The sequence below is a fragment of the Eulemur rufifrons genome, chromosome 6 (genome assembly GCF_041146395.1).
Source record: "Eulemur rufifrons isolate Redbay chromosome 6, OSU_ERuf_1, whole genome shotgun sequence".
Classification (NCBI taxonomy): domain Eukaryota; kingdom Metazoa; phylum Chordata; class Mammalia; order Primates; family Lemuridae; genus Eulemur; species Eulemur rufifrons.
In genome coordinates this window covers 56,286,885-56,313,572 of record NC_090988.1, presented here as the reverse complement: position 1 = coordinate 56,313,572, position 26,688 = coordinate 56,286,885, and the positions used below count along the sequence as shown (strand labels likewise).

At 35.0% G+C, this 26,688-nt stretch overlaps 3 protein-coding genes across 3 annotated transcripts; 1 reads left to right on the top strand and 2 right to left on the bottom strand.

Annotated features, from left to right (window-relative positions):
- Positions 1 to 2,182: 2,182 nt before the first annotated feature.
- On the bottom strand, positions 2,183 to 3,127 carry LOC138384846 (olfactory receptor 51L1-like). Its single transcript, XM_069470510.1, has one exon. The coding sequence runs from the start codon at positions 3,125 to 3,127 to the stop codon at positions 2,183 to 2,185; it is 945 nt and encodes a 314-aa protein (XP_069326611.1).
- An 8,139-nt stretch (positions 3,128 to 11,266) lies between these two features.
- Positions 11,267 to 12,247, bottom strand: LOC138384845 (olfactory receptor 51G1-like). The gene has a single exon (XM_069470508.1). The coding sequence runs from the start codon at positions 12,245 to 12,247 to the stop codon at positions 11,267 to 11,269; it is 981 nt and encodes a 326-aa protein (XP_069326609.1).
- Positions 12,248 to 24,031: 11,784 nt separating this feature from the next.
- Positions 24,032 to 24,976, top strand: LOC138384102 (olfactory receptor 52E8-like). Its single transcript, XM_069469372.1, has one exon. The coding sequence runs from the start codon at positions 24,032 to 24,034 to the stop codon at positions 24,974 to 24,976; it is 945 nt and encodes a 314-aa protein (XP_069325473.1).
- The last annotated feature ends 1,712 nt before the right edge of the window (positions 24,977 to 26,688 follow it).

The following is a 26,688-nucleotide window of genomic DNA, read 5'->3' as shown; positions in this document are numbered from 1 at the left end:
AATAGATGGTCCATTTATATTAAAGTAAGTTTAGGCATGATCAAAAGAGCTTCTTGTTTTAGAAGCACTAGCTATATAAATAGAAGACTGAACTCCAGTCTTTATCAAGTTTCTAAAAGTAAGATAATGCTTCTGTTCTCAATTCATAATACAATGTTCCCATCCCTTTATTTATTCATTCATATATTCAGTCTCTTGTCTCTTTACTAATTTTATTTTATTGGGAAGGATTATCCTAATTTGGAGAATGTGTGTTTTCTAAATGTTTTTGTAAAGATATATTTTACAAATATAATTCTAATAATAAATTTTAACAGCTAGTATGGTAGATGATGATTTACAAACTCAAATATTTGATAATGTAAATAATCACTTGAAATAATTTTGCTGGAACGTAAATTAAAAATCTAGGATTCAATATTTTAAATATAATTCTATTAACAAAAATTTTCATTTTTCGAGCCCAGTCACTAGGAAAGTTATGGTAAACATCCATATATTAGAAATATATTCTATATTTGAAGATCTTACTTTAAAGGTGATTATAAATAGTTAACTTTTACTTGTACAATCTTCATATAATGGTAATGTTCATATTCTCAAAAAGTTTTCCTAAAAATTTTATTTATTATACCAAGAGGATGTCTCATTTGATTTTTATATTTCTTGCATTATTTTTAGTTTATATGTCTTTGATCAAGTTGAATATGCTGAAGGAGATGGGTAAAAAGAAGCGGAATCAAGAAATAGAATAAAGAAGGGTGGGCACAGGCATAGTTGTATTAAAATCAGGGAGTAGACAGAAGTTTATGGGTTTTCCAGGTATACCTCATGTGCCTCAAATTTGAAATTCTAATTATAAGTTAGTAAGATTTCTTTTATTGTATAAAATGTGGGCTCATATCAGTTCCTGGATGTTTTTTAAAAAATATACACTAATACAAACTAATTATTCTTTATTCAATCATTGATTCACTTATTTAGCATTTATACATTCAATGCTATTTATACATTCAGTAATTATTGAGTGCCTCATTTACACCAGGGATAGTGTCAATTTTTGCATTTCCTGCTCAACAATAGAATAAGATACGAGAAAACAGACTACCTATTATTAAGACCTATACAAATATTGAGAGCCTTAAAGCACTCTTAAGGTCTTCTTTTTCCACTTGTTTTTATTCCTTTGAATAAGTGTTGATGTGAACTAAGAAAATTCATAAAAATTTGTAAGTATTATTACACAACTCTGTGCACAGTCATGTACTAGATAATTTCAGAGATACAAAGATGATTTTGTATATTGAAAAAAGCTCTCGATGAAAATTAAAGAGAAGTCCTGTATTATATGATTCCTGCTACCACAAATTTATAAGTAGTTATACCTCAGTGTGCTTCATTTTTTTAGTATTTAAACAAATAGTGTACCTTAAAGTATTAATAAAATACATTCAGACCAATAGAATATAATCACTGACTTCACATGATAATATCTGGGGTCTTTGAAAAATTACTAGGTCTGAAATTTCTGTAAGGTTAAAATTATTTCCCAAAATTAAGTAAAGGAAAAAATATGGAGGTTGCCCTTTCTGTTCTTGAGGAAATTAAACCTCCTCAGATAGGGTAGAATATGTACATAAACATTTAAAAGGTGGTACAGATGGTCCATGAGGGTTGATGATTTCTGATTTGAGCCATAATATGCTTTTACAAATGTAATTCTACTTACATTTGTAAGTAGAATTACAAACACAGCAACTATACAATATAAAGTAGCATAAAACTCTATGGCAAATAAAGAATATCAAGAATTAAAAAAAAAATGTGGGTTTGGTATATTCACGGAAAACTTCATGGTTAAGTGACCTTGAATAAAGTCTGATATTATAAGCAGGAGAGAATAGATAAAACTTATTTCCAACACATTGTTCTCTGATGTATTCATAGTTAAAAAGGATTTGTGAAACACATGTTATGTTAGGCTGCTATAGTCCCAGCGGACACCAACTCGTTCCTTTAGAACCTCTTCATGATTTTCTGTTGGCTCTATTTCTGCTCTTTAAATAGTCTTTTGTTGGCATCTCTGGTTCCAACATATCCAGAGCAGATAAATCACTGTGTGTTTTCATCCTTAGTACTGATGCCATCATTGTCTTGTGGATGTGCCTACATCACAGTAGAACTAATTTTTGTGGGGGAGTAAACGGAGAAGTATTCCTTCGCGGATCTGCTTGGTCCTCACACTATAGATGATTGGGTTGAGCACCGGTGGAACCAGTAAGTAGATATGAGCCATAAGGATGTGGATGAGTGGGGAAGAGTGTCTGGCAAAACGATGGATAATAGATAGCCCTATCATAGGCACATATAAAATAAGCACAGCGCAGATATGGGATGCACAGGTATTGAGGGCCTTAAGCCTCCCCTCATGGGATGCAATTCTTAACACGGAGTGGAGGATAAAAACGTAAGATACAAAAATACCCAGAGAGTCCATACCCCATAGCACAGTGATCAGAACCAGCCCATACACAACATTAAATTTGATGTCAGCACAGGCAAGGTGGATCATGTCCTGATGCAGACAATAAGAATGAGAAAGGACATGGGAGTGGCAGAAGGGAAAAAAAGCCAGACGGGCCAGAAGTGGAATCACTGGAATAGAACTCTTGAGCAGGGCTGCAATTCCAATCTTGGCTATAAATTTTGGGGTGAGAATGGTAGCATATTGTAGAGGATGGCAGATAGCCACATACCGGTCAAGGGCCATGGCTAAGAGCACAGATGATTCAGTGAAGGAGAAGGTATGAATGAAAAACATTTGGACCACACAGATATTGAACTGGATCTCCCTAGAAATGGACCACAGCACCCTGAAAAGTGATACCATTGTGGGCAGGGACATGCCCATATCAGCGAGGGAAAGCATGGCCAGGAAGTAGTACATGGGCTCATGGAGCCTGGGTTCTGTTCGGACAATATGCAAGATGGTGCAGTTGCCCATTATTCCAACAAGGTAGAGGAGACAAAATGGGATGGAAATCCAATGGTGAAATTCTTCATAGCCAGGGATACCTGTGAGATAGAATGTGGAGGACAGGGTATTGCTGGAGTTTGAGGTTGCCATGGGCTGACTGTTAAGCCACAATCCAATTCCGCAATCACACTCCAATAGGGAAGACAATAATAACACCAGGATCTATCTACATCAGGAAAAATAAAAAAAAGAGGGAAAACAAAGCAAAACTTCAGTGTTTACCTATAACCACTCTTTAACCCATTTACACATCTCTGCTTTGTCTTTTTTTCATTTCACTGCTAGGTATTGTTGATTAAGTAAAATATCCACTTTATAACGGCAAAAACCTTTTTTTCTGAATCCCAGATGCAAAAAACATTAAAAATCCTCTCTAAACATGGATGATCTTCTTCCAAAGACACCACCCGGATAGAGCATCACATATACAAATTCTAGACTACATTTTTATTTTTATAATTTTCTTTATGAACTTTCTTGGCCAGGGTCCTTAGTTTTTAATTAGCTTTTTTTTAATGACCCCTGCAGTGATTTACATTAAATTCCTTTATCTGTCTGAGCTTGATAATTTCTTCCACAATGATAAAATACCACGCAATTTACTTTTACAGAATTCAGACAAGTATTGCCAGCCTGGCTGTTGCTTTTGCTAACCTATCCCCAATTATATAATTGACATCACAAGCCTGCTTTCCTGAGACAATCAACTCTAATATGTTTGGTTTTGGCCTGTCATCCCCAAGAGATAAATACAGGTTAAGATAAACTTAATTGAAATAATATATAATTTTTTTCAAAGAAAATCTTATAATGATAATTTTGTAATTTAAGAAGGATAGAATTGGCTCTGGTTCTGATTTTTAAAATTCAGAATATATAAATAATAAAATGGCCAGGATAAGCCTGTAGGTGTCCAACCTTGCCACTAAATGATTTTTACTCAAAACAAATAAGAAAATATTTTCCCCCACTTCTATGGTCAAGAAAAACATCTTTGAAGTAAGAAGATAAGTTGCCTCTTAATATCCCACTTGTACATCATTTGCCAAGCATCCATGCTCACCAAAATGCTGATATGAGAATTTAAAATTTATGGGACAAATGGCTTCTTATTGTAAGTAAATAAATTGCCAGCTTTCTGTATTGCAAAGCCTATTTTGGGCATTAGAGACATTCAAATCCCCTCCATTCCTCTCTCGTCTCATGTAGGTAAACCCTAAATGCAGCAGATATTTTCCAGGGATATTTAATAATGGCAATTTTCTAGAAAATGGGGGACCCATAAATAAGTAAATTTCAGAGATAAATTCAGTTTTTCTGACTGTTTATAAGTAAAATCTAACCACGTATTGTAGGAGCTGTTACTTACAGCCCTGCTATATCCCTCACTATACCTGTCTTACAACTACCCCAAATCCTGCTTCTCTGACTTTGAGCATGTCTACCTCATCTTTCCTTCTGTGCTTGTACTTATTATCACCTTGAATGCCCAGATTTCCAGATCTGACTACTTCTTTTTGTTAATTCCTTTCCAATTTCTCATCCATATTAGAACTTGGAAAGCTGCCCTTTTTTGCACCTCTCTGCATCGGTTCAGACCACTTCTCTGACCTTATAGCCTCTGTTTCCCACTGCCAAGAGGGATACACATGAAGTTTAATTGAAAGCTGGAAGATATCTGATCTGGAGGCCAGTCTGAAGCATGCTTCGTTATCTCAATGACTTTTCTTGAGACTTTAAGGAGACAACTCTCTACCAGCTCCCTTGTTAACCCTCCGTTTCTCTGGTTCTGCAGTCACATCAACCTAGGATATTCTGGTTCCAATGCTTGCTCACTTTGTAATTGTGGGCCAATGATTTTTTTTCTGTCTGCATTAAAGTTGCCTCCTTTGTAAATGAAAAATAGTAACAATTTAATAACATTGTGCTGAGGATTAAAGAAGATATTGTGGGTACAATACCTACAATAGATCCTCATACATAGTTGCCACAAAATGATGATGATGACAAGGAAGACTACAACAACGACAGTAACGACAATAGGTCTTTGAGATATGATGGGAGGGTGAAGGAAAAGAGGAGACTCTGAAGTGTCCTTTTACAGAGAAAAATATAATGGGAATTTCACAAAAGTAATCTAGGAAAGCTATGTGCTGGGAATGGGATGATGTCATTTTTACCTCCATTTCATCCAGTGAAGACTCCACAAAGCTAGAAATAAGAATTTCTTCTTAATAGCTTTTTCTACCTTGCAATTCCTCTGATAATTATCATGGCCTTACCCATGTGTTTTTCATTCCATTCAGGGACAATTTAAAGAGCCAAACAAAAAATAAAAATAAAATAAAATAAAATAAAAGAATTATTTGTGAATTAATTAATTAATAAATACTCAATTACTCGGAAAAAAAAAAAAAGAGTCCAGGGTATAATTGGAAGTTTTACCAAGAAAAGAGATGAGATTATTGAGACTTCAGTAAGCTACAAATCTCAGCTGTCACATTAATATTCTGCAGTTACCACAACATATATATATATTTTTTTTCACTATATTCCAAATATTCATTAGTATCTGATCTTCCTATTGTTCCACAGCCCTTTATATTATAGAACTTTTACAGTCTAAATCCCATTGCTCCTAACCATATAATTTCAAACTCATCCACATGGCCATATGATCTATTCTACCATTCCATAGAGAAGGATGGAGTCTGTGGAATTAGTTTATAAACTAAAAAGTCTAAAGGACTTATAAAGTGGGGTTGAGACCTCTGAGCTCTAATTAAAGTCAAGTTTAAAATCTCTGGTATTTGGGATTTGAAGGAACCTTGAGGTTATGTAGTGAAATCCCAATCTTATTCTGATATTCCTTCTCTGTTGTGTCTGAAAATAGTCCTTCACGCTGTGTAAACAATATATCCGTGGACAGAGACCACCTGCCATAAAAGTCAAAGGCATCTTAAGTAAGTCCTATCTTACTTAAGACTTTTCTGTCTGAAAAGTCTGAGTCTGACTAGAATGCTAGGAGCATGAGGATGAGGAAAAAAAATATTTTGGTGAAAATGATGCCCTGTGCTGAATTGAGAACCTCTCCCTTCCTGAAAAAGTCCCTGGGTCCTCCTTCTCACACTTTGGATGTTTGCCTGCCCTCTTTGGCCTCTCAATTTCCCTTCTGTATGTTCTTATGCCTCCCACTTTTATTTTTCCCAGGCCTGGTAGAATACTTTTTCCCATACTTGGTAGAATAGTTCCTCTTACCAGGAGTGACTGTTCTAATTCTCAGCGCAAGTAAGAGTTAATAACTCTTCTTCTACTCCTAAGAGATGTGAAGCCCCAGGATAATGCAGAACAGTGGCTGTAACCCTGGCAGTGCCAACATTTCAGTTCTGGCCCTTCCCAAGATCTCTCTCTCTCTCCATCACTTCCAGGTTGCAGAAAGATGTTTCAGTTTAGGAGTATAAGGAAAAGAATGCTATGGAGACTCTCAAATATTTATTGCCTTAATGTCTGGAACAAATGATGTAATGTCACATGAGATGAAATACTAATTTGCATCTGGAATATGATAGGACAGTAAAGAATTCCAGATATTGTGTAGCCAATGAAATGGATCTATTCGGGGCTTAAACCCTGGAGGGGAGGGACATAGCATCTTTGAACTGAAAGTGACTCAAGTTCAGTTCTACATAATAGTATTGAAAAAATGAGATTCAGTTATTTGACTGAGACAAATTCACAAAATCAAACATGCAGCAATAAAATTGTTATCACTCAAATCTCCTGATTCTCCAAAGTGGTACTTTTTTCTTTAACCCATAGAGTTCTTCATGGTGAAGCAGATTAGAAAATCTGATCTGACTATAAATAGAAGCTTTTGCTCAATTAATAAAACTTCATATATGTTTGTCAACAATATTGATTCCTGAATGCCTATTGGTTGATTGAGCGATGCAACAGATTTTACATAGAAACTACTAAATGATGATTCAAAAAATCTCTGTAGTGGTAGAAGTTCCAATTGAAATGTCAGAAATGTCAGTCCTGTTTAGTAATAGAACTAGCAAAAAAAGAGAGAGAAAGACAGAAAGATGAAAGAAAGAGAGAGAAGGAAGGAAGGAAAGAGAGATGAGAAAAAAGAAAAAGAAAGAAAAGAAGAAAAGGAAAGGAAAGGAAAGGAAAGGAAAGGAAAGGAAAGGAAAGGAAAGGAGGAAAGAAAGAAGGAAGGGAGGGAGGGAGGCAGGATGGAAGGAAAGAAAAAAGAAAGAAGGAAGGAAAGAAAGAGAAAGAAAGGAAGGAAGGAAGGAAGAAAAAAGAAAAGAAAGAGAAAGAGAAAAAGAGAAAGAAAGACTTGTCTAACCATACTCATCTTCAGTCACTATCATAGTTAATACTTTCAGTGGGTAACTGGCTTTTTTAGGAATTGATGAACTCAATAGAAGTAATAGTTCTCAGAAAGAAAATTTAATTAATTGCTAAAGAAATTTTTCATCCACTGATAGTCTATAAAAATGAGAGGTTATTTATACCTTATCCCTAGAAAAATGTTTACATCTCCATCTTCACACCTCCCCTTGTGAAACTACAGGAAAAATAATTGTCTTTACTGCCCTCACTGTATGTCCTCAGAATTCTCTTTGTATTTTAATCACTTTAATATTAATTTAAATCACTTTGACATCATGTAAATAAATTTATATCATATAAATATATAATCATATCAAAATATTATCAAGGATGCCAAACTTAAAGGATTATCATTAGTCAATGCAAGTATACTTCTTTGCTAGGTGATATATATATATTTCTCAGGTATACAGTGGAAAGAAATAACAAAGTAGTTACGAACCCCACTGGAAAATAAGACCACCTAATCAGAATTTTTAAAATAATGCCTTTGTCCTGTATAAATCTTAACTTCATTACAAAAAAAAGGAGTGTTCATTGACCAGAGGCTAATTAGCACCACATCAGTTTCTCTGCATATTAAAGCTGTAAGCTTTCTTTGTATGTTTATTTTAAAAAACCTAAACTGAACTCAAAAATGTGTCTTTTCATCTGAGAGAGAGGGAGGGACAGGCTTATTAGAGGAGATAATATTCTTGTCATCCAGAAGCAAACAGGAAAATGGAGCTTATAGTCACAAGTTAGACATAGAATAAAAAGACTTTTTCATAAAGTTTTTTTTAATGTTATGGAATCTACTCATTAAACAATTATTTTCTTTATGGGGTCAAATATTGCTGAAACTTTAATTTTTAATTAGCTATTTATTTTAAGCATGTATTATGGAAAATAACATATTTAAACAGAGAGAAAGAGAATTATAACACATCCCCATGTGCCCATCCCCTGGGTTCAGCAATTATCAACTGATGCACAGTTTTATTTATTCGTCTACCATTTCCATTTTTCTTAGACATATCCCGTACATTATATAATTCAATACACAAAAACTTCAATATGCTGAATACAGAATATATTTAGGTAACATTATTTCCCCTCAGAAATCCTTATATTAATATACGATATAAACATTTTTAATGAAGAATTTTGAGATTCTGAAACTTTTTTTTTTTTTAAAAACATCTTTAATGTCAGTTATAACTTGAAGAACTTAAAGATGAAATTATTTACTGAGAACAATTTGTTACTTTCTGCTATTGATACGCTGGTACACAGAAATAGATTTTAAAAACGTGGTGGTGACTCAAGCCAAGGAGAGCTGGGAGGCTGGAATCAATAGCTTAGTATTCTCTGTAATAATGTGTCAGTTGATGCTTGGATATTTCAGGATGTCTCTTTATACAAATGTGAACAAATAAATGTACCTCGATCTTGTAGCCAAGGTGAATCCAGTGCCAAAGTGTAGCTCTTCCCTTGGACTGGGTTCCTCATTTTTCAGTATTGTGACTGGCCCAGAGTGTACTTTTTCATGTTGGGGGTCTTGTGAGTGTGTGTCCAGTGAGTTGTTATCACCTTCTTCTGTAACAGGTTCCCACAGGACTAATCCCCAAGTGAGTCATCCCCAGTCCCCTGGGCCTACTGAGGGGACTCACATGTAGAAAAAAGGCTTAAGCTGTGGGCTTTGGGATCAGAAGAACCTGGGTTCAAGTCCTGCTTCCGCCTCTTATTGTATGTGTGACCATGAATGAGTTGTCTCATCTCCGTAAGCCTCGGCTTCCTGATTTATAAAATAGGAAAAATAATTATACCTACATCCTTGTGTTACTGTGAGATTCAGTTGAGAAAAAGTTAATAACGCACATAATGTACCTGGAACATAATAGGCATTCAATAAATGCTACTTTTCATTTTACTTTACAGAACATCTTTATTCTCTAGTTAGTGTTCTCCTGTCCATGTCAAGGTTGGCATGACGCAACAGAAGGTCCGTCTAGTTTGTATTTGTGCCTGTTGCTCACATGACTATTTCTTCACTTGCTGACCTGGTGAGCTATGGTTTTAGCTATGTACTGCCTTTTCCATGTCCCCTGGCTTTGGATCCCATCTGGTCCTAGGTACAATGTCAGGAGTAAAGCCACTTTACTGTCCATGCTAGGAGATTCTGAAACTTTGATTTAATATATTTTGTTTTAGTTGACTTTAAAATGTTCCTATACATTTATATTATTCTTTTATTATTTGTGGTATAAATGTATTCCTATATATTTATATTATTCTTTTATTATTTGTGGTCTTTAGTAACTTCACCCAACATATGCCTAAGTGAGAATTATTTTTCATTCTGGAAAAATATTTCTTATCATTTCTATTTTATTTGTTCTGTTCTCTACTATAAGAATACATGTTATTCAGATTATCAATATGTAGGTCTGTCTTACATATCAATTATTAACTTTCTCACTGTTTTACTTTCTTTAACATTTCCCCTCTCTTCCTTTTATGTCTCTTATTTTGTTTCTTGAAATATTTATTATGTTGTGGCAATTATTTCATTGTGTTTAATTATCCTTTTTGTTATTCTGTAGCATTCGCTGGCCCCCTTTTCTGTAAAATATGTTCTCTTATTTCATCTTTAAAGTATATTTTCACAGCATTTTTGCTCTTTTAAACTCATTTGGATTTGCAAAGTTTGTTTTCTATTTTACTATTATGTTTCCTGAGATTTTACTTCCTGAATGATTTTTTTAAACCATAGCTCTGCATAGTTTTAACTTTTTCCCATTATTTTCTATATTCCTTTTTCTTTACAGGTTATTCTATCTATGATATTATTTACAATCTGTGTATGTTTTTCAACTTTCTATTACTTAGCCAAGTTTTATTTGGGTCATTTGCAAAAAAATAAAATAAAATAACTTGTTTAGGTTCTCCTTAAACCATCTTCCTACTTGCCTTAGCTTCATTTCTGTTCTCCCATTAGAATGTGCACTTTAGGCTTGAGTGTTATAAATTAATTTATTTGTTTGGTTTATTTTTCTCTTATTTCCTTGGGAATTGAGTGAGACATAGAGTTGGACAGTTATAGTTGGTGATGATTTGGGGGGCATCCTTCTCACTGCATTTTTGTTTAAAGTTTTGCATGCTAAGCATTCTGCCTAGTAGGGAGTGTACGCTAACCAAGAGATTTTGATATATTTTATTACCCACTTCATGATGGGTATACAGCCACTGTGGTGTGAATTCTTGATTAGTCTTATGGGTGTCCCCCTTTGGAGAAAACAAACCCCACGCACTCGTTGCCGAAGTATTTTCTGACATTCAATTCTATAGAAGCAAAGGAAACAAAGAAATGCATTTTTTTTTTCATTTATTTCATCTCTAGGCTCAAACAACATTTGACTATGATTTGGCTCAAAATGTTTCTGGAAAATGAGGTCCACTTTATCTCAATGAAAAGAAAATTCAGCACCAATGTCAACTGTACTGTGTATTATCTCTGTTACCTTTGCACAGCTAGTTAACATCTCTAAGTCTTGGTTTTTAACATGCAAAATTAGACTACTCATCCAGCCTGAATGGAAAAGTAGCTCTATAAATCATTTGAATAAAATAAATTCCTTATTACTAAATCTCCTGGTATTAGAATTCTAAGAATTTTTAAAAGTAGGAAGTAATGATACGCACAATTTTAATACTTTTCTTGAAGTGATGTAGAGTTTATGGAGGAATGATTTACACCAAACATGACCAAGAAATTCTAAACAGGAAATCTTCAGGATGAAGACACTGGATGCAAAGATCAAATAATAGGAAATCATATGCCTTCTAAGTATGAGTAAGGCCAACCCTTTTGGGTAATAATATCTTTAGGAATCCTTGGCGAATCTGCTTTGTCTTGATGCTATAAATAATTGGGTTTAGTACTGGTGGGACTAACAGGTAAATATTGGCCATGGTTATGTGACAAATCGGGGAGGAGTGTTTTGCATAGCGATGCACTAAGGACAGCCCTATCATTGGCACATACAGAATGAGCACAGCACAAATGTGGGAAGCACATGTATTGAGAGCTTTGAGCTTTCCTTGCTGTGAGGCAATGCCTAGCACAGACTGAAGGATAAAAGCATAAGATATAAGTATTCCCAGAGAATCTATACCCCAATAAAATGCTACAACAAACAAGCCATACAAAATGTTGAACGAGATATCAGAACAGGCCAACCTGATGACATCTTGATGCAAACAGTAAGAGTGGGAGAGAACATGGGAGTGACAGAAGGAAAATGTGGGAATACGAACGAGAACAACAGGGAGGACAATGGAGCATCTGATGACAATAAAGACCCCTATGTAGACAATACGTTGTGGGGTAAGCTTGCTGGAATATCTTAAAGGATCACATATGGCAACATACCGGTCAAAGGCCATGGCGAGGAGCACAGCTGACTCCATCAGAGAAAATGTGTGAATAAAATACATCTGGACTACACAAGCATTCACCCCAATCTCCCTAGAGTCAAACCAGAAGACCTTCAGTACTGTGGGCAGGGTGGAGATGGACATGCCCATGTCGGTGAGAGACAGCATGGCCAGGAAGTAGTACATGGGCTCGTGGAGACTCTTGTTCATGTGGATGATGTGAAGGATTAAGCAGTTGCCCACTATTCCTATCAAGTAGAGAAGGCAAAAGGGGATGGAGATAAAGTGACGAACATTCTCATAGCCGGGAATTCCAGTGAGGTACAATGAAGCAGACTGTCCAATGCTGGAATTAGAATCTGCCACAGAGCTGTCCCAAGTAATCATTTTTCTGCTATAAAAATGTGAACTCCTAGAAGGAAGAATAACACACAGCACAACAGAAGATAGCAACTCATGTTTCTCTACTAGATTTTTCTTAACTTGTTGCTTCGCTGGGACACTCTGATATAGTTTGGAAAATGAAGGTTTGTCAAATATTTGAAAAGTTTATCCCAAATCATTATTTCCTTTCAATATACCACTGTTGAATCCTTAAAACAGTTTATAATTATTATGTAGTCTTCTGTCAATATTTTACCCTATTGATTTTGGATTTTGAGCCATTCAGAAGGTGTTCTTCCTTCCACTAAGTTTATAATAAATATGTACCTGTATGTTTTCTGCTACTATTTGATAGGTTAGTTTGTTTTTATTCACTTTTGTATTTATCATTTATTTGCCACAAAATGTATGTATGATGCTAACTAAGAATATTTTCTAAAACCGTGACCCTTCTATGTTAGGCATTTATAGTTCTCTGACAAGAAAACTTAGTGGAAACATTTTAGAAACAGCATCATAAAATATAACTGGATACTTCAAAACATTGTATATAAAATGAGTGTGGTTACCAATTAAAGAAGTAAATAAATCAGCCTTGAAACTCATTTAAAGGGGAACCAGTAGTTCACGGGGATCCAAGGGTAATTATCAATAGCATTTACCTCAGTACTCATTCTTGGGTATTTGGGGTTTAGATGCTCTTTCATGTTCTCCACCAAGGTTCATTTATGTGTTCCTACCCTGCAACAAGTCCAGAGTTTTACTTGGCAAGTTGTTAACATTTGTTTCATGGATATAAGTGATTTATGGGCCATATGAACGTGTTAAACCTGGAGCCTCCCTTTCGTTGCCACTGGAACTAATGAGTGCTTTTCTAATGCTCCTATCTTTTTACAAGGCTTTGGACTATCTCTGACAGATGCCAGAAAAATATCAGGAATCTAATACCCCATTTTGGGGGTATCAGAATGAAGTTACCGCATCCCCAGACTGTGATCCAGTGGCCTATTAGAATTGCAGCACTCTGGTCCCATTCTTTTGCTTGTCTTGCTTTTGCTCTTGTTCATTAAGTTTTAGTATTTCAATTGCAAAGAGAATAAACCCTATATCACGATATTGTACAGATCATTAAATTAAAAAATGTATGGAAATGTTTACCACGGTCCATTTTCAATTTTAATAAGCTATATTTTAATTACCGTATGTGTACCATAAAATATCTCTATGAAATTAACAGAGGGCATGTTATAGATAAATAGCCTAAGGCTTAAATGGTTTACCAAAGGCCATATAACTACAAGAATAGCTTTAATACATTTCAATTTCAGGTCTCTGCTCCTGGAGATAGAGGTTTCCCAGAATAGTGTCTTGCCTAGTAGGCTGCTGCAGCCACACGAATAGCTTGGTCAGTGACTAAAGCTATAGTCATAATATGACCGTCATATACAGTCCCTAATATCACAACGTTTGCTGTTAAAACAAACAACAAAATCAATTCCTTCAGTCACTTAACAACATCATTATTTTCTTACCTGTTATTTTATAGCAACATGTTTTTTTCTATCTCACAGCCATATAGCTCCTTTGGTCTGTTACTAAAGCCTCTGCCATTTAACTACCTATGCCTTACGCCTCATGACTCAATAATTCTTTCATGAGAATTGCTTGGCTCTTAATGGAGGTTTCTACCTGTTAAAGTAAAATGGATCCTATTACCGAGTACCTTAACTTTATTCAGGAGTTATAATCATATTCTAATATCTAAGGACACTTTTAGATTTCTGAAAATTCTTTGTATATTTATTATCATATTTGAACCATAGCATATGTGTATGAGATCAACAGAGGCCATGTTACAAATGAATAGTCCGAAGTTTAGAAATGTCACTGAGCAAACTAAAAAGTTATGATTAGCCTCTGAGATCCTGCTTGTGCAGCTTCTGTATCTTCCATTGAAACAATTTAACTCTATATTCAGGAGCTAGCCTCAGGTCTGTACTGTGATGGTCCTTGGTCACAGCCTGGGAATTAGAGTGGTGACTGTAATTCATTAGGCGTCCCTCCCACTCGCACTGCAGAGCAGTTTTGACTGGCTTCCCTGCCCTTTCTTGCTGATTCTTCCAAGCTTCGCCTAAACATCTGCTGTTTTCTCACTTTTCTTTTGTATTTGAGCAAAAAGATAGCCTAAAAGAAAAATGAAGGAGGAAAGTCCTAGAAACAAACTTGTTTGCTAGGCAGAGAAAGAAGTGAAGGGGGAGAGTTGTGAGAATATCGGCAACAGAAAAGCTGCCTTGTTGGGATGCACAAAGTATTAGCAAGCAGAAGAAATATAATCACCTGCATCTTGTTATTTTATTTAAATCGTAAGGACAGTCCTCTAACTTTAGGGCAGCTATCAATTACATTGGCAGATTGAGATATTCCTGCAAAAAGGAAGTGAACCTCAAATAAAGGGAGAGTGGAAAGCAGAAATCTTCCAAGTCAGGGCTAGGGCTTCCAAGTCAGTTAGCCTAGGGCTTTACAAAATAGTAAAACACAAGTGGGACTTCCTACAGTAAGCCTTGAAAGCCTAGATCTTGGAATGGGGAATGTGTATGTACTTCTAGTAACAAGCACAGAAAGTAGGTAAGTGAATATTATCCCTCAAGGATAACAGATCAATTGGAATTACCTAAAGATATGTGAAAAAGAACTGTGAGAGCACAACAGGACTTTTCTTCACATCATCTCATCTCTCTTCAATCTAGATTCCTGTATGACCCATTGCTGAAGCTCAAACAGTTCTAGTAAAGTAAATCAATGATCTCTAGTCACCAAACTTAAGTAAATGCCCTTGTACTTGTTCTACCAAAACTCTTAGCAGCATGTGGCACTGTTGACAATTCTCTCATTGAAAAATGCTTTTCTCTATGTATATATTTGAAACCACCTTGCTTTTGTTTTTTCTTAACACCTTACTAGATGATCTTTTATTTATCTATTTTTTCTATGTTTGTTACATCCTATTCCAGAGCCAGATTTCCAAATATTTTCATGAATACCTGAGGTCTTACCTCTGGTTTTATTTCTCTTGCATAACTACATTCTCTCCCCAAGAGACAGTATTGAGTAATATGGCTTCAAAAATCACCTATACATTGACAATACCACTATACATCTCCATCCTTGACCTCTCTAAAGATCTGCAAAACAGTACACCTAGAAGCCTACTGGATACTTCTGCTTGTATGTCTAAAAAGCACAGCAAACATCATATGGCCAAGAAAGAATTCTTGAAAACTAGCTTAATGTTTTCATCTTGATAAATGTAGCTCATGCTATACAATTCAAATGTAAAAAAATGGCATTGTCCTCAACTATTCAAATCCTTTTACCCCTGTGCAATCCATCCAGAAGCCTGCTTGTTTCTGTGTTCAATGTATTCACTTCTACTCTTTACCACTGTCATAATGTCTCTTCTTCAGTATTTTATTAGCCTCAACTCATCTCATTCTTTCCATTCTTGTGCTATTCTCCTCAAATTAATGTGCCTTATAGAAGGCAGTGAATTCTCAAAAATGTGTAAGTCAAATCATTTCTGTGCCTGTGCTCAAAATGTGTTAATTGCTTCTTTTTGCCCTCAGAACAAATGGAAAGTCATTGTCATTGCTTATGAGATTCTTCTTCCACATGCATGAAAAAGGGAGGTGGAAGTAGACATCATTTTTGCCCCCGTTATCTTCCCTCTTCACCTTTGTACTCTCTTCCTCAAGTCCCTAGATTGCCTCTCTGAAAGCTTCATGATTTCTGATCTCAAAGTATCATCTTGCCACCCTTGTCTACCAAACTATAAGCATTTTTCCTTCTTTTTATAACAGTCCAAGCCTTTTTCTCACCTCTATATTCAAATATATTTTTCCACTTGCCTCAAACAGCCAAGCACATCTCATCTCACATTCTGGTTGAAGATCATACATTTTTTCCTACAAAATTTACTCTTTTTCTTCTCACTCAAATTCCCTATGTTCAACTACCTAAAGTCAATCTCTTTCCTTTGGCTCGCTTTTTCTTCCTCCTTTTACAAACTGTTGCTTTCTTTCCTAGTTTTGCCCTCTTCTCCCATATCAGACTTACTCAGGGTATAGGCCTCCTCTGTTTACCCATCACTTCAGTGACTTACTGCTTTGCTCTCTTACTCCTGGCTAGAATGCTCGTGTGAGATAGTGCTTCCTAAGAAATCTACAAGGTTGCCAGTTTATATATCTGTGATGAAAGGAACTTCTCATTTGTCATGATTATACAGAGGACTTGGAAACCTGAGGGAACCATAGCCACTTGTGCTATATAAGGAGTAGTAGGGACCTGTGGGCCTAAGGGATGTAGTTTGCTCAGGTTGAGGTAGAGAGAATTTCCATGGAAATGGAGAATGCCTAAGGGAGGTTAAAGAGGGACAAAAATCAAGGAAATCTTGACTCCATCTCTGGTGGCTGGCTGATTTATATGTGCAAAAGAGGGTCAGGAAAATGTCAAACCCTTCCTGCTAGTGCTGGCTGGTGTTCATGTTTCAAAGGCCAAAAAGGCATGAAAAATGTCAACCTTGCAGCTGAGACAGGTTCCGGACATCAAGACACTTTGGAAGAATTTTTTTAATGTCTCCTAAGTGTCATATAGGAAAAGGATTATGTGGAAGAGCAGGTTTTCAAAGCTATTGAGACAGGCTTATTTCACAAAGACTTTGGCAAATGCACCTATATATTACAAAAGGCCTCCAAAGTCCCTGGCTTTAAATCATTCAAAGACCACATAAAAAAATTATCTTTAAGAACCATATATTTTGAAAAGTGTATTTAAGCAGAAACACACATTATAAAAGGTTATGTATTAATCAATTAACAAAAAAGATTGTGACCAAGGGCTCACAGGAGCAATGGTTCCCTATCTGCTAATCCAGTGTTAATGGTGACTTTATAGAATGTAACTACTGGAAATCACTAGAATTGACTATATGGGTATGTGAATGCATATATATATATATGTGTGTGTGTGTGTGTTTTTGTGTGTATATACACACACACATATATATACATACACACATACAACCTCAGATAAGAATTAATATTCTTATCCTCTGAGCTGGAGGACACTGTTGCTTTCTTTCCTAGTTTTGCCCTCTTCTCCCATATCAGACTTACTCAGGGTATAGGCCTCCTCTGTTTACCCATCACTTCAGTGACTTACTGCTTTGCTCTCTTACTCCTGGCTAGAATGCTCGTGTGAGATAGTGCTTCCTAAGAAATCTACAAGGTTGCCAGTTTATATATCTGTGATGAAAGGAACTTCTCATTTGTCACGATTATACAGAGGACTTGGAAACCTGAGGGAACCATAGCCACTTGTGCTATATAAGGAGTAGTAGGGACTACTACTACTCTTTGGGACCCTTGTTAGGGTACTTAATATATTGCAGTATATTTATGTTTCCCATTTGGATCTCTTCTGTAGACTCTGATATTTCTCTATGTAAAGAATATGACTTATCTAACCTTATACTACAGTGCTTTTAAGCAAGATCCTGATGTGTATGTTTTGTTCCTAAGAAATACTAATAAATGAATGAATGTCTTCCATTATTTTTAACATATTAAAAATATGTCTGCTATTTTTTTAAAAATTTTTATTTCAGCATATTACGGGAGTCCCTATCAACATAAAATAGGTGTTGAAAAGATTATATGTGAACACAATATTGACAATGAAATAATCCTGTTTTTTTAATCTTCTTTGAACTACATCTCCTAGAATTTTTCAGTACAAATGGCTTTATTATTTTTCAAAAAATATTAAAATTGGAGTTTATCTATCAAAATCTCTTCTGGATTATCTTCCAACAGGCCCGGATCCTATATTTTTGTCTTGTGCAAATAGGTGTATTTTCATGCAGCTTACTGAAAAGTGAAGTCTAGAGAGAAAACAAGATTGTAGAGATTGGAGTTCAAGAGTTCTGCCTTAGAAGTATTAACTTTGAGATTTGTATTATTAAGAGATACCCAGAGGGAGATGCCAAGTTGTTGTATGAATAGACAAGTTATATATTTCAGCATGTAGGGCATCAATGAAGATATGAACTTGGAAATTGCCAGCATATAGATTGTATTTGTAGCCATAGAAATAGATGTGGCCATTGAAGAAAACATTATAAATATGCATAAGATAAAGCTAGAACAGACATAAGAGGTCCTGGTAAGAAGGAGAAACTGGAAAACTGTATAAGGAAGTAGATAAAACAAACTACCTTCACTGATTCTCTCTTTTTTCTCATCCTCTACATTCAGTCCAACAGCAAAGTTTTTTTTTGATTCTACTGTTAAGAAGATTCAAATCTTATAATTCACTTGATCTCCACAACCATCGTCTGAATCCAAATCACTATTAATTTTCCTCTCTCATAGTCCAATAGCCAATCATCTATTTACTCTCACTCCAAACCTAGTACTATATTCATCCTTGATTCTTTTTGAGAATTTATAATCATTTTACCAAATTTAACTACAAAAATATATGCAAAATTGATTTATGTTTCTTTACTTAAATCTTAGCAAGCCTGACCTAATCATAACCTTGTCATTAAAAATAGTCTTAGTTCATCTTTGTTTTAAATTTTGACATTATATGTTAATTCTCTACAGAGGAAATCAAATTACAAGTTGACGAAAATAATGTTTTCCTACTGCACTGAGTTTGAATTTTAGCTTTTTTACCCTGGTCCATAATGTCCTAACTGACCTGGACTGTGCCTTTCTCACATTCCAGTCTCTCCCTTTGATTACCATGCTCCAACTCTCCCACCCTTTTTCTCTTCCTCAATACTTATCAAGGATTTTCTCCCAGTGCTTTTGTACATAATATTTATGATATATTTTTTCTTCAAACATTCTTGTTTAGTTCTTTGACTAACCAATCAATTCTTATTGTTCAGGTCCCCAGTTAAATACCATATCCTCACAGAGACCTTTCCTGACCATCCTTTCTCTAGTCAGTCTCCATCACATCAACCTATCACATTCTATCAAGGAGCATTTTTATTTACTGAAATGTTATGTTTTATGTTTTTGTTGTTGATTTCTCCAACTACAACAAATATTCCTAATATCAGGGACATTGTCTTCTTTGTTTATTATATTCCCAGTCACTAGAATATTACCTATTAACTAGTACATAGAAAAGAGTCAATTTATTTGTTTATTAAATAAATAAATAAATGCAGGGTGCTTAAATATTCCATTACATGGTTGTGCAGTAAATGATCATAAAATCTATTTGTAGGATGATATTCAGAGGAGTAGTTTTTTCCCCCTTTACATCAATTATGTTCTTATCATATTTTCAAAAATAATTGATCTTCAATTTTTTTTCTAATAGGTAGAACAATGAAAATAACACATATATCTGGGAACTGAAGAAGAGTTAAATAAATTATGGAATATAAAATTACTAATATATTTTATGAAATTGGGATAAGTAATTATAAAAATATAGCATTAGGAGAAAAGTATTTATTGCATTACATTTTCACAAGCAATATTAATTTTGCATACTCAACCAAGTTAAAAATTATGTGAAGTCAATATGATCATAAATTTAAAAAAATAGTGTAATCAGCATATTTATGAACTAAATATATTTGACCAATCAATATATTTGAAATGAAAAGAGTTTTATACTGTGACAGATTTGGTTGAAGAAATTATCTATTGCCCTCCCCTCGTGGGAGGATAACTCTGAGGACCCAATGATGTCTTTTACTGAAAGTCTCTTCTCTAGCATATGTTGGGCTCCACCAGGAATCCATGCACACCTGGGTCATTTTCTTGGCCCCAAGAGGCTGTGATTCTAGAACTATTAATATAGTTGATGTTAGCTGAAAAACAATAAATTATAATAAAGGGAGAGCTGATGCTTCTGGTGATACAGACAGGTAGGGTCAAATATGATACAACCATCTCAATATCTCCCTTTATCACAAAAAGAGACAGAGATGGATGCCCTGGGAATTTCATCAAGGCCAAAGAAATCATAAAATAGAATAATATTGCAGAAGTAAAATGAGACTTCTAGGGTCATCAGGGGTGAGAAGATGATGATTAGCATTTTCTATAAAGGAACTTCTTTTTCAAATTTACAAGATGCTGTTTCTTTGTTTCTATCAATTCAGGGTCTGAATCATCCATCGGTCACCTTTCCTGAACCAACAACTATTACTTTTAAGATTTTCATTTTCCCCAGAATCCTTATAGTTTTCCTGTCTGATCCTGCCTCTAGGAAAGGCATGTCATCCATTTGAGGGTTTCCAAGGAAAACTAATGCCAGTGGAGTCAGGGGGAGATATAAAAGCAAGAGTTCCTTGACTTCCTTTTTGGTGAGATCCTTGGGCAAATCACACACAACAGCATTTAGTATGCATGAAAGACTCAAGGCTAAGCCAAGCTATATAGGGCATTCGTCAGGAGCTGAAATTCATCTAGGCTGTGATGAAGAGAGAAGCACCTGGAAAGAGAGGGAGAATGTGTGAGTGTATTCCTTTTTTCCAATTCTTCATGCCCAGGAATACTATATGCACAGGTCATCTCTGAAGCATATATCATCATTGTTGCTGAGGTGAGAAAACAGGAGTCCTTTCTTCTACCCAGAAGAGGTAGTCAGTTTCTATAGCAGGAATGGGACAAAAAGAAAGAAATTCCACGCAAATATTGTGTCTCTGTGGCTTTTGGGGAAATAGACTAAATGAATGTATCTCAATAGGTCCTGGGTGTTGGATTCCTTTACTTTATTATACCCTGCTGCCAAAAAGCTCTAATGCCTTTTAGATTTCTGATTATATACCTTAGTCATGAAGTGTCCAGAAAAAAGTGAAGACTAAAAACAGATGAGTCCAAGGGTTGGTGAATGTGGAAAGAAAATCTCTATACCAAAGAATGTTCTCTTGGCTGAAGAGATTATGGGCCTACCATACAGGCCAAGTAATTTCCTAATGGGAAGTGCATGTGACATTCATAAGTAAATAAATTGCTAGTTGATTTCCATTCCTAAATTTGCTTAATTTATCTCTACAGTTTTTCTTAATCCTGCTAGAATTGTGTCAGGTTTGGTCATCTTTCAAATGCAGGTTTTTTTTTTTTTTTTTTTTTTTGCTTTCATTTTTTTACTATTGTCCTTGATGCTACTGTTGTTTTCTTGTCTTTGATATTATTTTCTCCTATTTTTCTAGAAATTATTGTTTTTTAATTTCTTTTCTTTAATTTCAGCATATTATGTGGGTACAAATGTTTAGGTTACGTATATTGCCCTTGCGTCTCCTTCCCCCGCCCCCCAAGTCAGAGCTTCAAGCGTGTCCATCCCCCAAGTTTATTTATTTTCCTTTTTACATAATAGAAAACAATGTAGCCTATACATTTATTAGAAATCTTGTGGTTGGAATTATGTCATGCAGATGTCATATATTGTCCTATTTTATAAATTCATAAGGGATTGTAATTTTGATCTTGATTTACACTTTAATTGAATTGTTGTTCTGAATAACAAATATAACTGCAAAATAATGGATGTGCTTTATTACAGTTTATGTACTAATATCTAAGCTTTTGTTTTATTTGCTTCAGTAAAGCCATCATCCAAAAGAAATCTGAACTGTATATATTAAGTCAATTCCCAATGTCATTACAAAATAATATTAATTTTTTTAATCTTTTATTAATTTTTAAATGAGAAAAATCTGCCCATGCTCAGTGGTTGCCAACTCCAAAACTAAGTGATAAGTTTATTTCTCCTCCTGTGTCAACCTGTAGGCTTTAGGACCATTACCTCCTAAAGGTAGTTGCAGAAATATTCTTTGATCTATAGCTCGATTAGGTGTTGAGGAGCACAGCTCTTAGAAGTTATCAATCTTTTGTGTAATGCTTGAAAGATGTGGACGTTTCTGCTCAATCACTTCTTTGGTCATACTAGAATATTAGTAATAGAATCTATAGTTCTTGTTTTTGAAAGCTCTCTAATTTCTCTTCACAGCTGTTTCTTCTTATTTGAAATAATATCTCTCAAAGTGTTCATTGTGCCACCATTGTTGTTTTGCATATCTGGTCTAGAAACTATCCTCAGAGTTAATGGTGGGACTTCAGAGCATGGCGGAACTTAGCTATATAGTGCTAATTTTCTAATGTCTACTGTAAACTTTGGAACATTGTAATCTAAACTTTTTGTTGGCTGGGAGAGATGGAGGAAAGTGGTTCTGTTTTGAGCTGAAATGGGATATTAAGTGAGAGATGATTATCACCTGGTTCAAAAAGAGTTACCTGCTATAAGAATGGCTCCAGATCTTTTGATTAGTTTGAAGAGACAGATGCAAGTAGCAACGTCGTTTAGAAACTTTTGCTGTTACTTTTATAGCTCTCATTCTTTTGGAAAAGGAGTTTAGATCATGTGCAATTCAAATTACATCAAAACATGCCAATTGTGGCAAAATACACATCTAGGTAGAATGTAAGAAATAATCTTTGGTTCTGTTCATTCTGCAATCTCATTGCCATGTGAATATAGTTTAGAAATAATTATGGGCAAATTAATTCTAAGTAAGGATAATACATTTAAGATTAGAGTTGTGCTATGATAGTTCAAATGAAATACCAATTTCTTTTGAAAATCCTCTGGATATTTGAAAATTGTATAACAATTGTAAATATCCTATGGATCAAAGAAATCAAATTTTAGAAAGTAGTTGCAACTGAAGGAAAATGAAAATAAAATGTACTAATTATTTGTGAGAAACCACTAAAGAATTGCATTTTTTAATGAGGAAAATGATGCTTGCTTTTTATCAAACAATTTGAATTGTTTGATAACAAACAAGCATTGTTGTTATAAAAGCCTGATGTGCAACACCAAATCTCTCCTAACAGAGTGGTTCTTAAAGTTTCATACTTTTCACTATGTCGAGATATATACAAAGAATCTTTTTTAAGTAGTCAACATATGGTTAATACACAGGGACTTTCTTTTTATAATTAACAATGTATTATGTTGGCCCCACCTATGTGTTTTATAACACAAGGAGGCAGTCATAAAGAAAAGAAAGATATCACATGATCTCACTTATAAGGGGAATCTAAAAATGTTGAACTCACAGAAGTAGAGATTAAAATGTTGGTTACCAGAGGCTGAGGATATGTTGCTCAAAGGATAAAAAATATTGAATATATTAAACAGAGCTATTGTATAACATGGTAGTTATAGTTCATAATAATGTACTGTATTCTTGAAAATTGCTAAGAGCAGATTTTAAGTGTTCTCACCACACACAAAAATGATAAGTGTGTGAGGTAATGCAAAAGCAATTATTTTATTTTCTCAGTGAGCCACTGATGCTTTCTGATTGTGAATTTTTAAAAATTTATACTTTTCTCTTTATTTTGAAGGTCCAGAATGCTTCAGAACCAAGATTAAATAACTTGTCTGTGACCCTTTGACTGATACAAATAGAATAAATTCTCCATCTATTGGATCATTTGAACGGCTTGTTCATATAATGTTCACTACAATAATCACATGAGACTTTAATATCAGAATGCACAAATTTTTTCTCTATTGGAATGTTAATATCTAAAGTTAGAGACTAAGCTCTATTTACTATTTTTCATTATGGTAAAACCATTGTCAAGTATTTTACACTAATTAATACAGACATCAGTATGTGAATGGACAGAAGCATATGAAAAATCTATACCATTCCACAGCTGAACACGACCACCAGCTTTCATCATGTCATTGTCAAATAATACCAATTTTCATCCCAGCACCTTTCTTCTCCTTGGCATTCCAGGAATGGAAGCCATCCACACCTGGATATCAATACCCTTCTGCCTGGTTTACCTGAGTGCTCTCCTGGGAAATTTCTCTATTCTGTTTATTATCAGAACAGATCCCAACCTGCACGAGCCCATGTACTTCTTCCTCTGCATGCTCTCTGTGGCTGACCTGATCATCTCTACCACTGCTATGCCTAAAATCCTCAGCATTTTTTGGTTCCAGGACAGGGAGATCTATTTTGAAGCCTGCCTCATACAAGTATTTCTCATTCACTCACTGTGCAGCATGGCCTCAGGGTTCATCTTGGCCATGGCTTTTGACCGTTACGTGGCAATCTGCAATCCTCTGAGACATACCAATATCCTGACACACAGAGTCATCAAGAACTTGGGGCTAGTGATTGTTTTCCGTGGGGCTTTGCTTTTCAGTCCTCAGCCATTCATGCTTCGGTGGCTTGCCTACTGCAAAACTAACATCATCCCTCACACTTACTGTGAATTTATGGCTCTGATCAAACTTGCTTGTGCAGAGACCAGGATCTGCAGGATATACAGCCTAACTGCGGCCTTCCTCACTGGGGGTTTGGATTTCATACTAATCATATGCTCCTACGTTGTCATCCTTTATACTGTCTTCTGCCTTCCATCAAAGGCTGCTCGGCTCAAGACCTTGGGCACCTGTGGATCCCACGTGTGTGTGATCTTAGTGGCCTATACTCCAGCCTTTTTCTCCTTCCTTACTCACAGGTTTGGACACAATGTGGCTCCTTACATTCACATCTTTGTGGCTAACATATACGTCCTTGTTCCACCCATGGCGAACCCAATGATCTATGGCATGAAAACCAAGAGAATCAGAGAACGGTTTCTCCAAATTTTGACTTCGCACAAACTCTAAAACAGCCGACTCTTCCTCTAACAGATTTCCATGACCTATTTAAACAAAACAAAACACACACGCAAATGAACAAACACACATAAACCCGTTTTCTAGTAGCCTGTACCCCACAACTTTCATTTGCAATATTTAAAGTATTAATTAGCATTGAGTAAGTTTTGATCTCCCCAGGAAACTTGCGTAGGAGATATCTGACAGCTTATTTGTTCTTGGAACATTTACCTCACAAAAAACCATCTCCACTATCATGCAATCTTATTTGCTGATATGCTTGCTCCCACAAAACTATCTTCTTGTTCAGTCTTACCATCTTTATCAAGGATAGCATTACCAACTTACAATCTCTGAGTTTCACTATGATGCCATACATACATTTGTAGGTTTTGATTGACAGGATATATCCTGCACAATAAAACTAAAAGACTTTAAAATATATAACTCTGGAAATTGGGTTAGTGCTAGTAAAATAAATATGTCCTGAACAGGCAGATGATGAAATCCTCACAATATACCTTCCAGAGGCTTTCTTGGATTTTTTTGTACATATTGTCTATCTAGGTATTTTTGAAGTTTCTAAGTAACATCTATTCCCACAAGCACATCTCTAAAAGACTTAACAACATCCAAAACTGTTTTACCACTTTTTCTGTTTCCTCAATGTAGTTCAAGTTGATTCTTTGAAAATATCTATCATCCCATTTCCCATTCTTTAATGATGCTTTCAAACTGTATTCCAAACTATATTATAGAGAAACATTCTGTTTCTAGCATTTCCTTATAATTCATTATTCTAACTAGTCTTTACCATAATATTGCCCTCTTCCTCTTCCTTTTTTGAAGTTCAGTAGCTCATATTTGTATGGAAAATCATGTAGGATAAGTCATGAGTATGTGATATAATGATTATATTTTCTTTAAGATCTACACTGTTCCTGATGATAACCAAAATAGTTTTATCATTAGGCCATAGGGTCATATTTTACCAATCTTTTCTCTAACTAGAGTACTTCTCTCAATGGATAGTTATAGAGTATCATGTCACTTTTCCCTTGAATTTTTTATTTCTTCTTTTGAATAAAACCTATATGGGTTTTCAAGTGTCAGGTAATACATGACTCCATTGCACTGACTGCCATATAATTTTATACCTTTCCTCTTGAAAGGAAAGTGTTTACTCTATTTCTGAATGTCTAAACTCATTTTTATCACACTCTATTTAGCATTGTCTTGGTTAGGATGATGTGTATTTGCATATCTACAATTATAAAAGAATCAATAAAAGTGGTGTTCAACACTATTGGCTCTCAAGCCGTACTGCTCAGTTTTTAATCTGTAAACAACCAAATACTAGCTGTGTTGTTTACCAAGGCACCTCTCTGTGCCTCAGATTCCTGAATGGTAAAATGGACATACTGATAGCAGCTATTTCAGAAAACAATTTTGACACTTTATAAAACATTTCTGATGTGTGCTTTTACTCCATTAAAGTTAATTTATCATGATCTTGAAAAGATAGCCTGAATTTAAGACAAAAATATCCACCAGTAATGTTAATTGTAATCCATAGGAATAAACTGCAAATTATCTGATCATTTAGGGGACTATTATCATTAATTATGATGGCAAATGATAAAGATGTGTGAGTGAACACAGAAAATAGAAAGAGTAAAGAAAGAGGAAAAGAATCCAGTAAAAAAAGCTGGGATGAATGG

Coding starts and splice junctions, on each gene's coding strand:
- LOC138384102 (XM_069469372.1), top strand. CDS start 24,032: ATGTCATTGTCAAATAATACCAATTTTCATCCCAGCACCTTTCTTCTC.
- LOC138384845 (XM_069470508.1), bottom strand. CDS start 12,247: ATGATTACTTGGGACAGCTCTGTGGCAGATTCTAATTCCAGCATTGGA.
- LOC138384846 (XM_069470510.1), bottom strand. CDS start 3,127: ATGGCAACCTCAAACTCCAGCAATACCCTGTCCTCCACATTCTATCTC.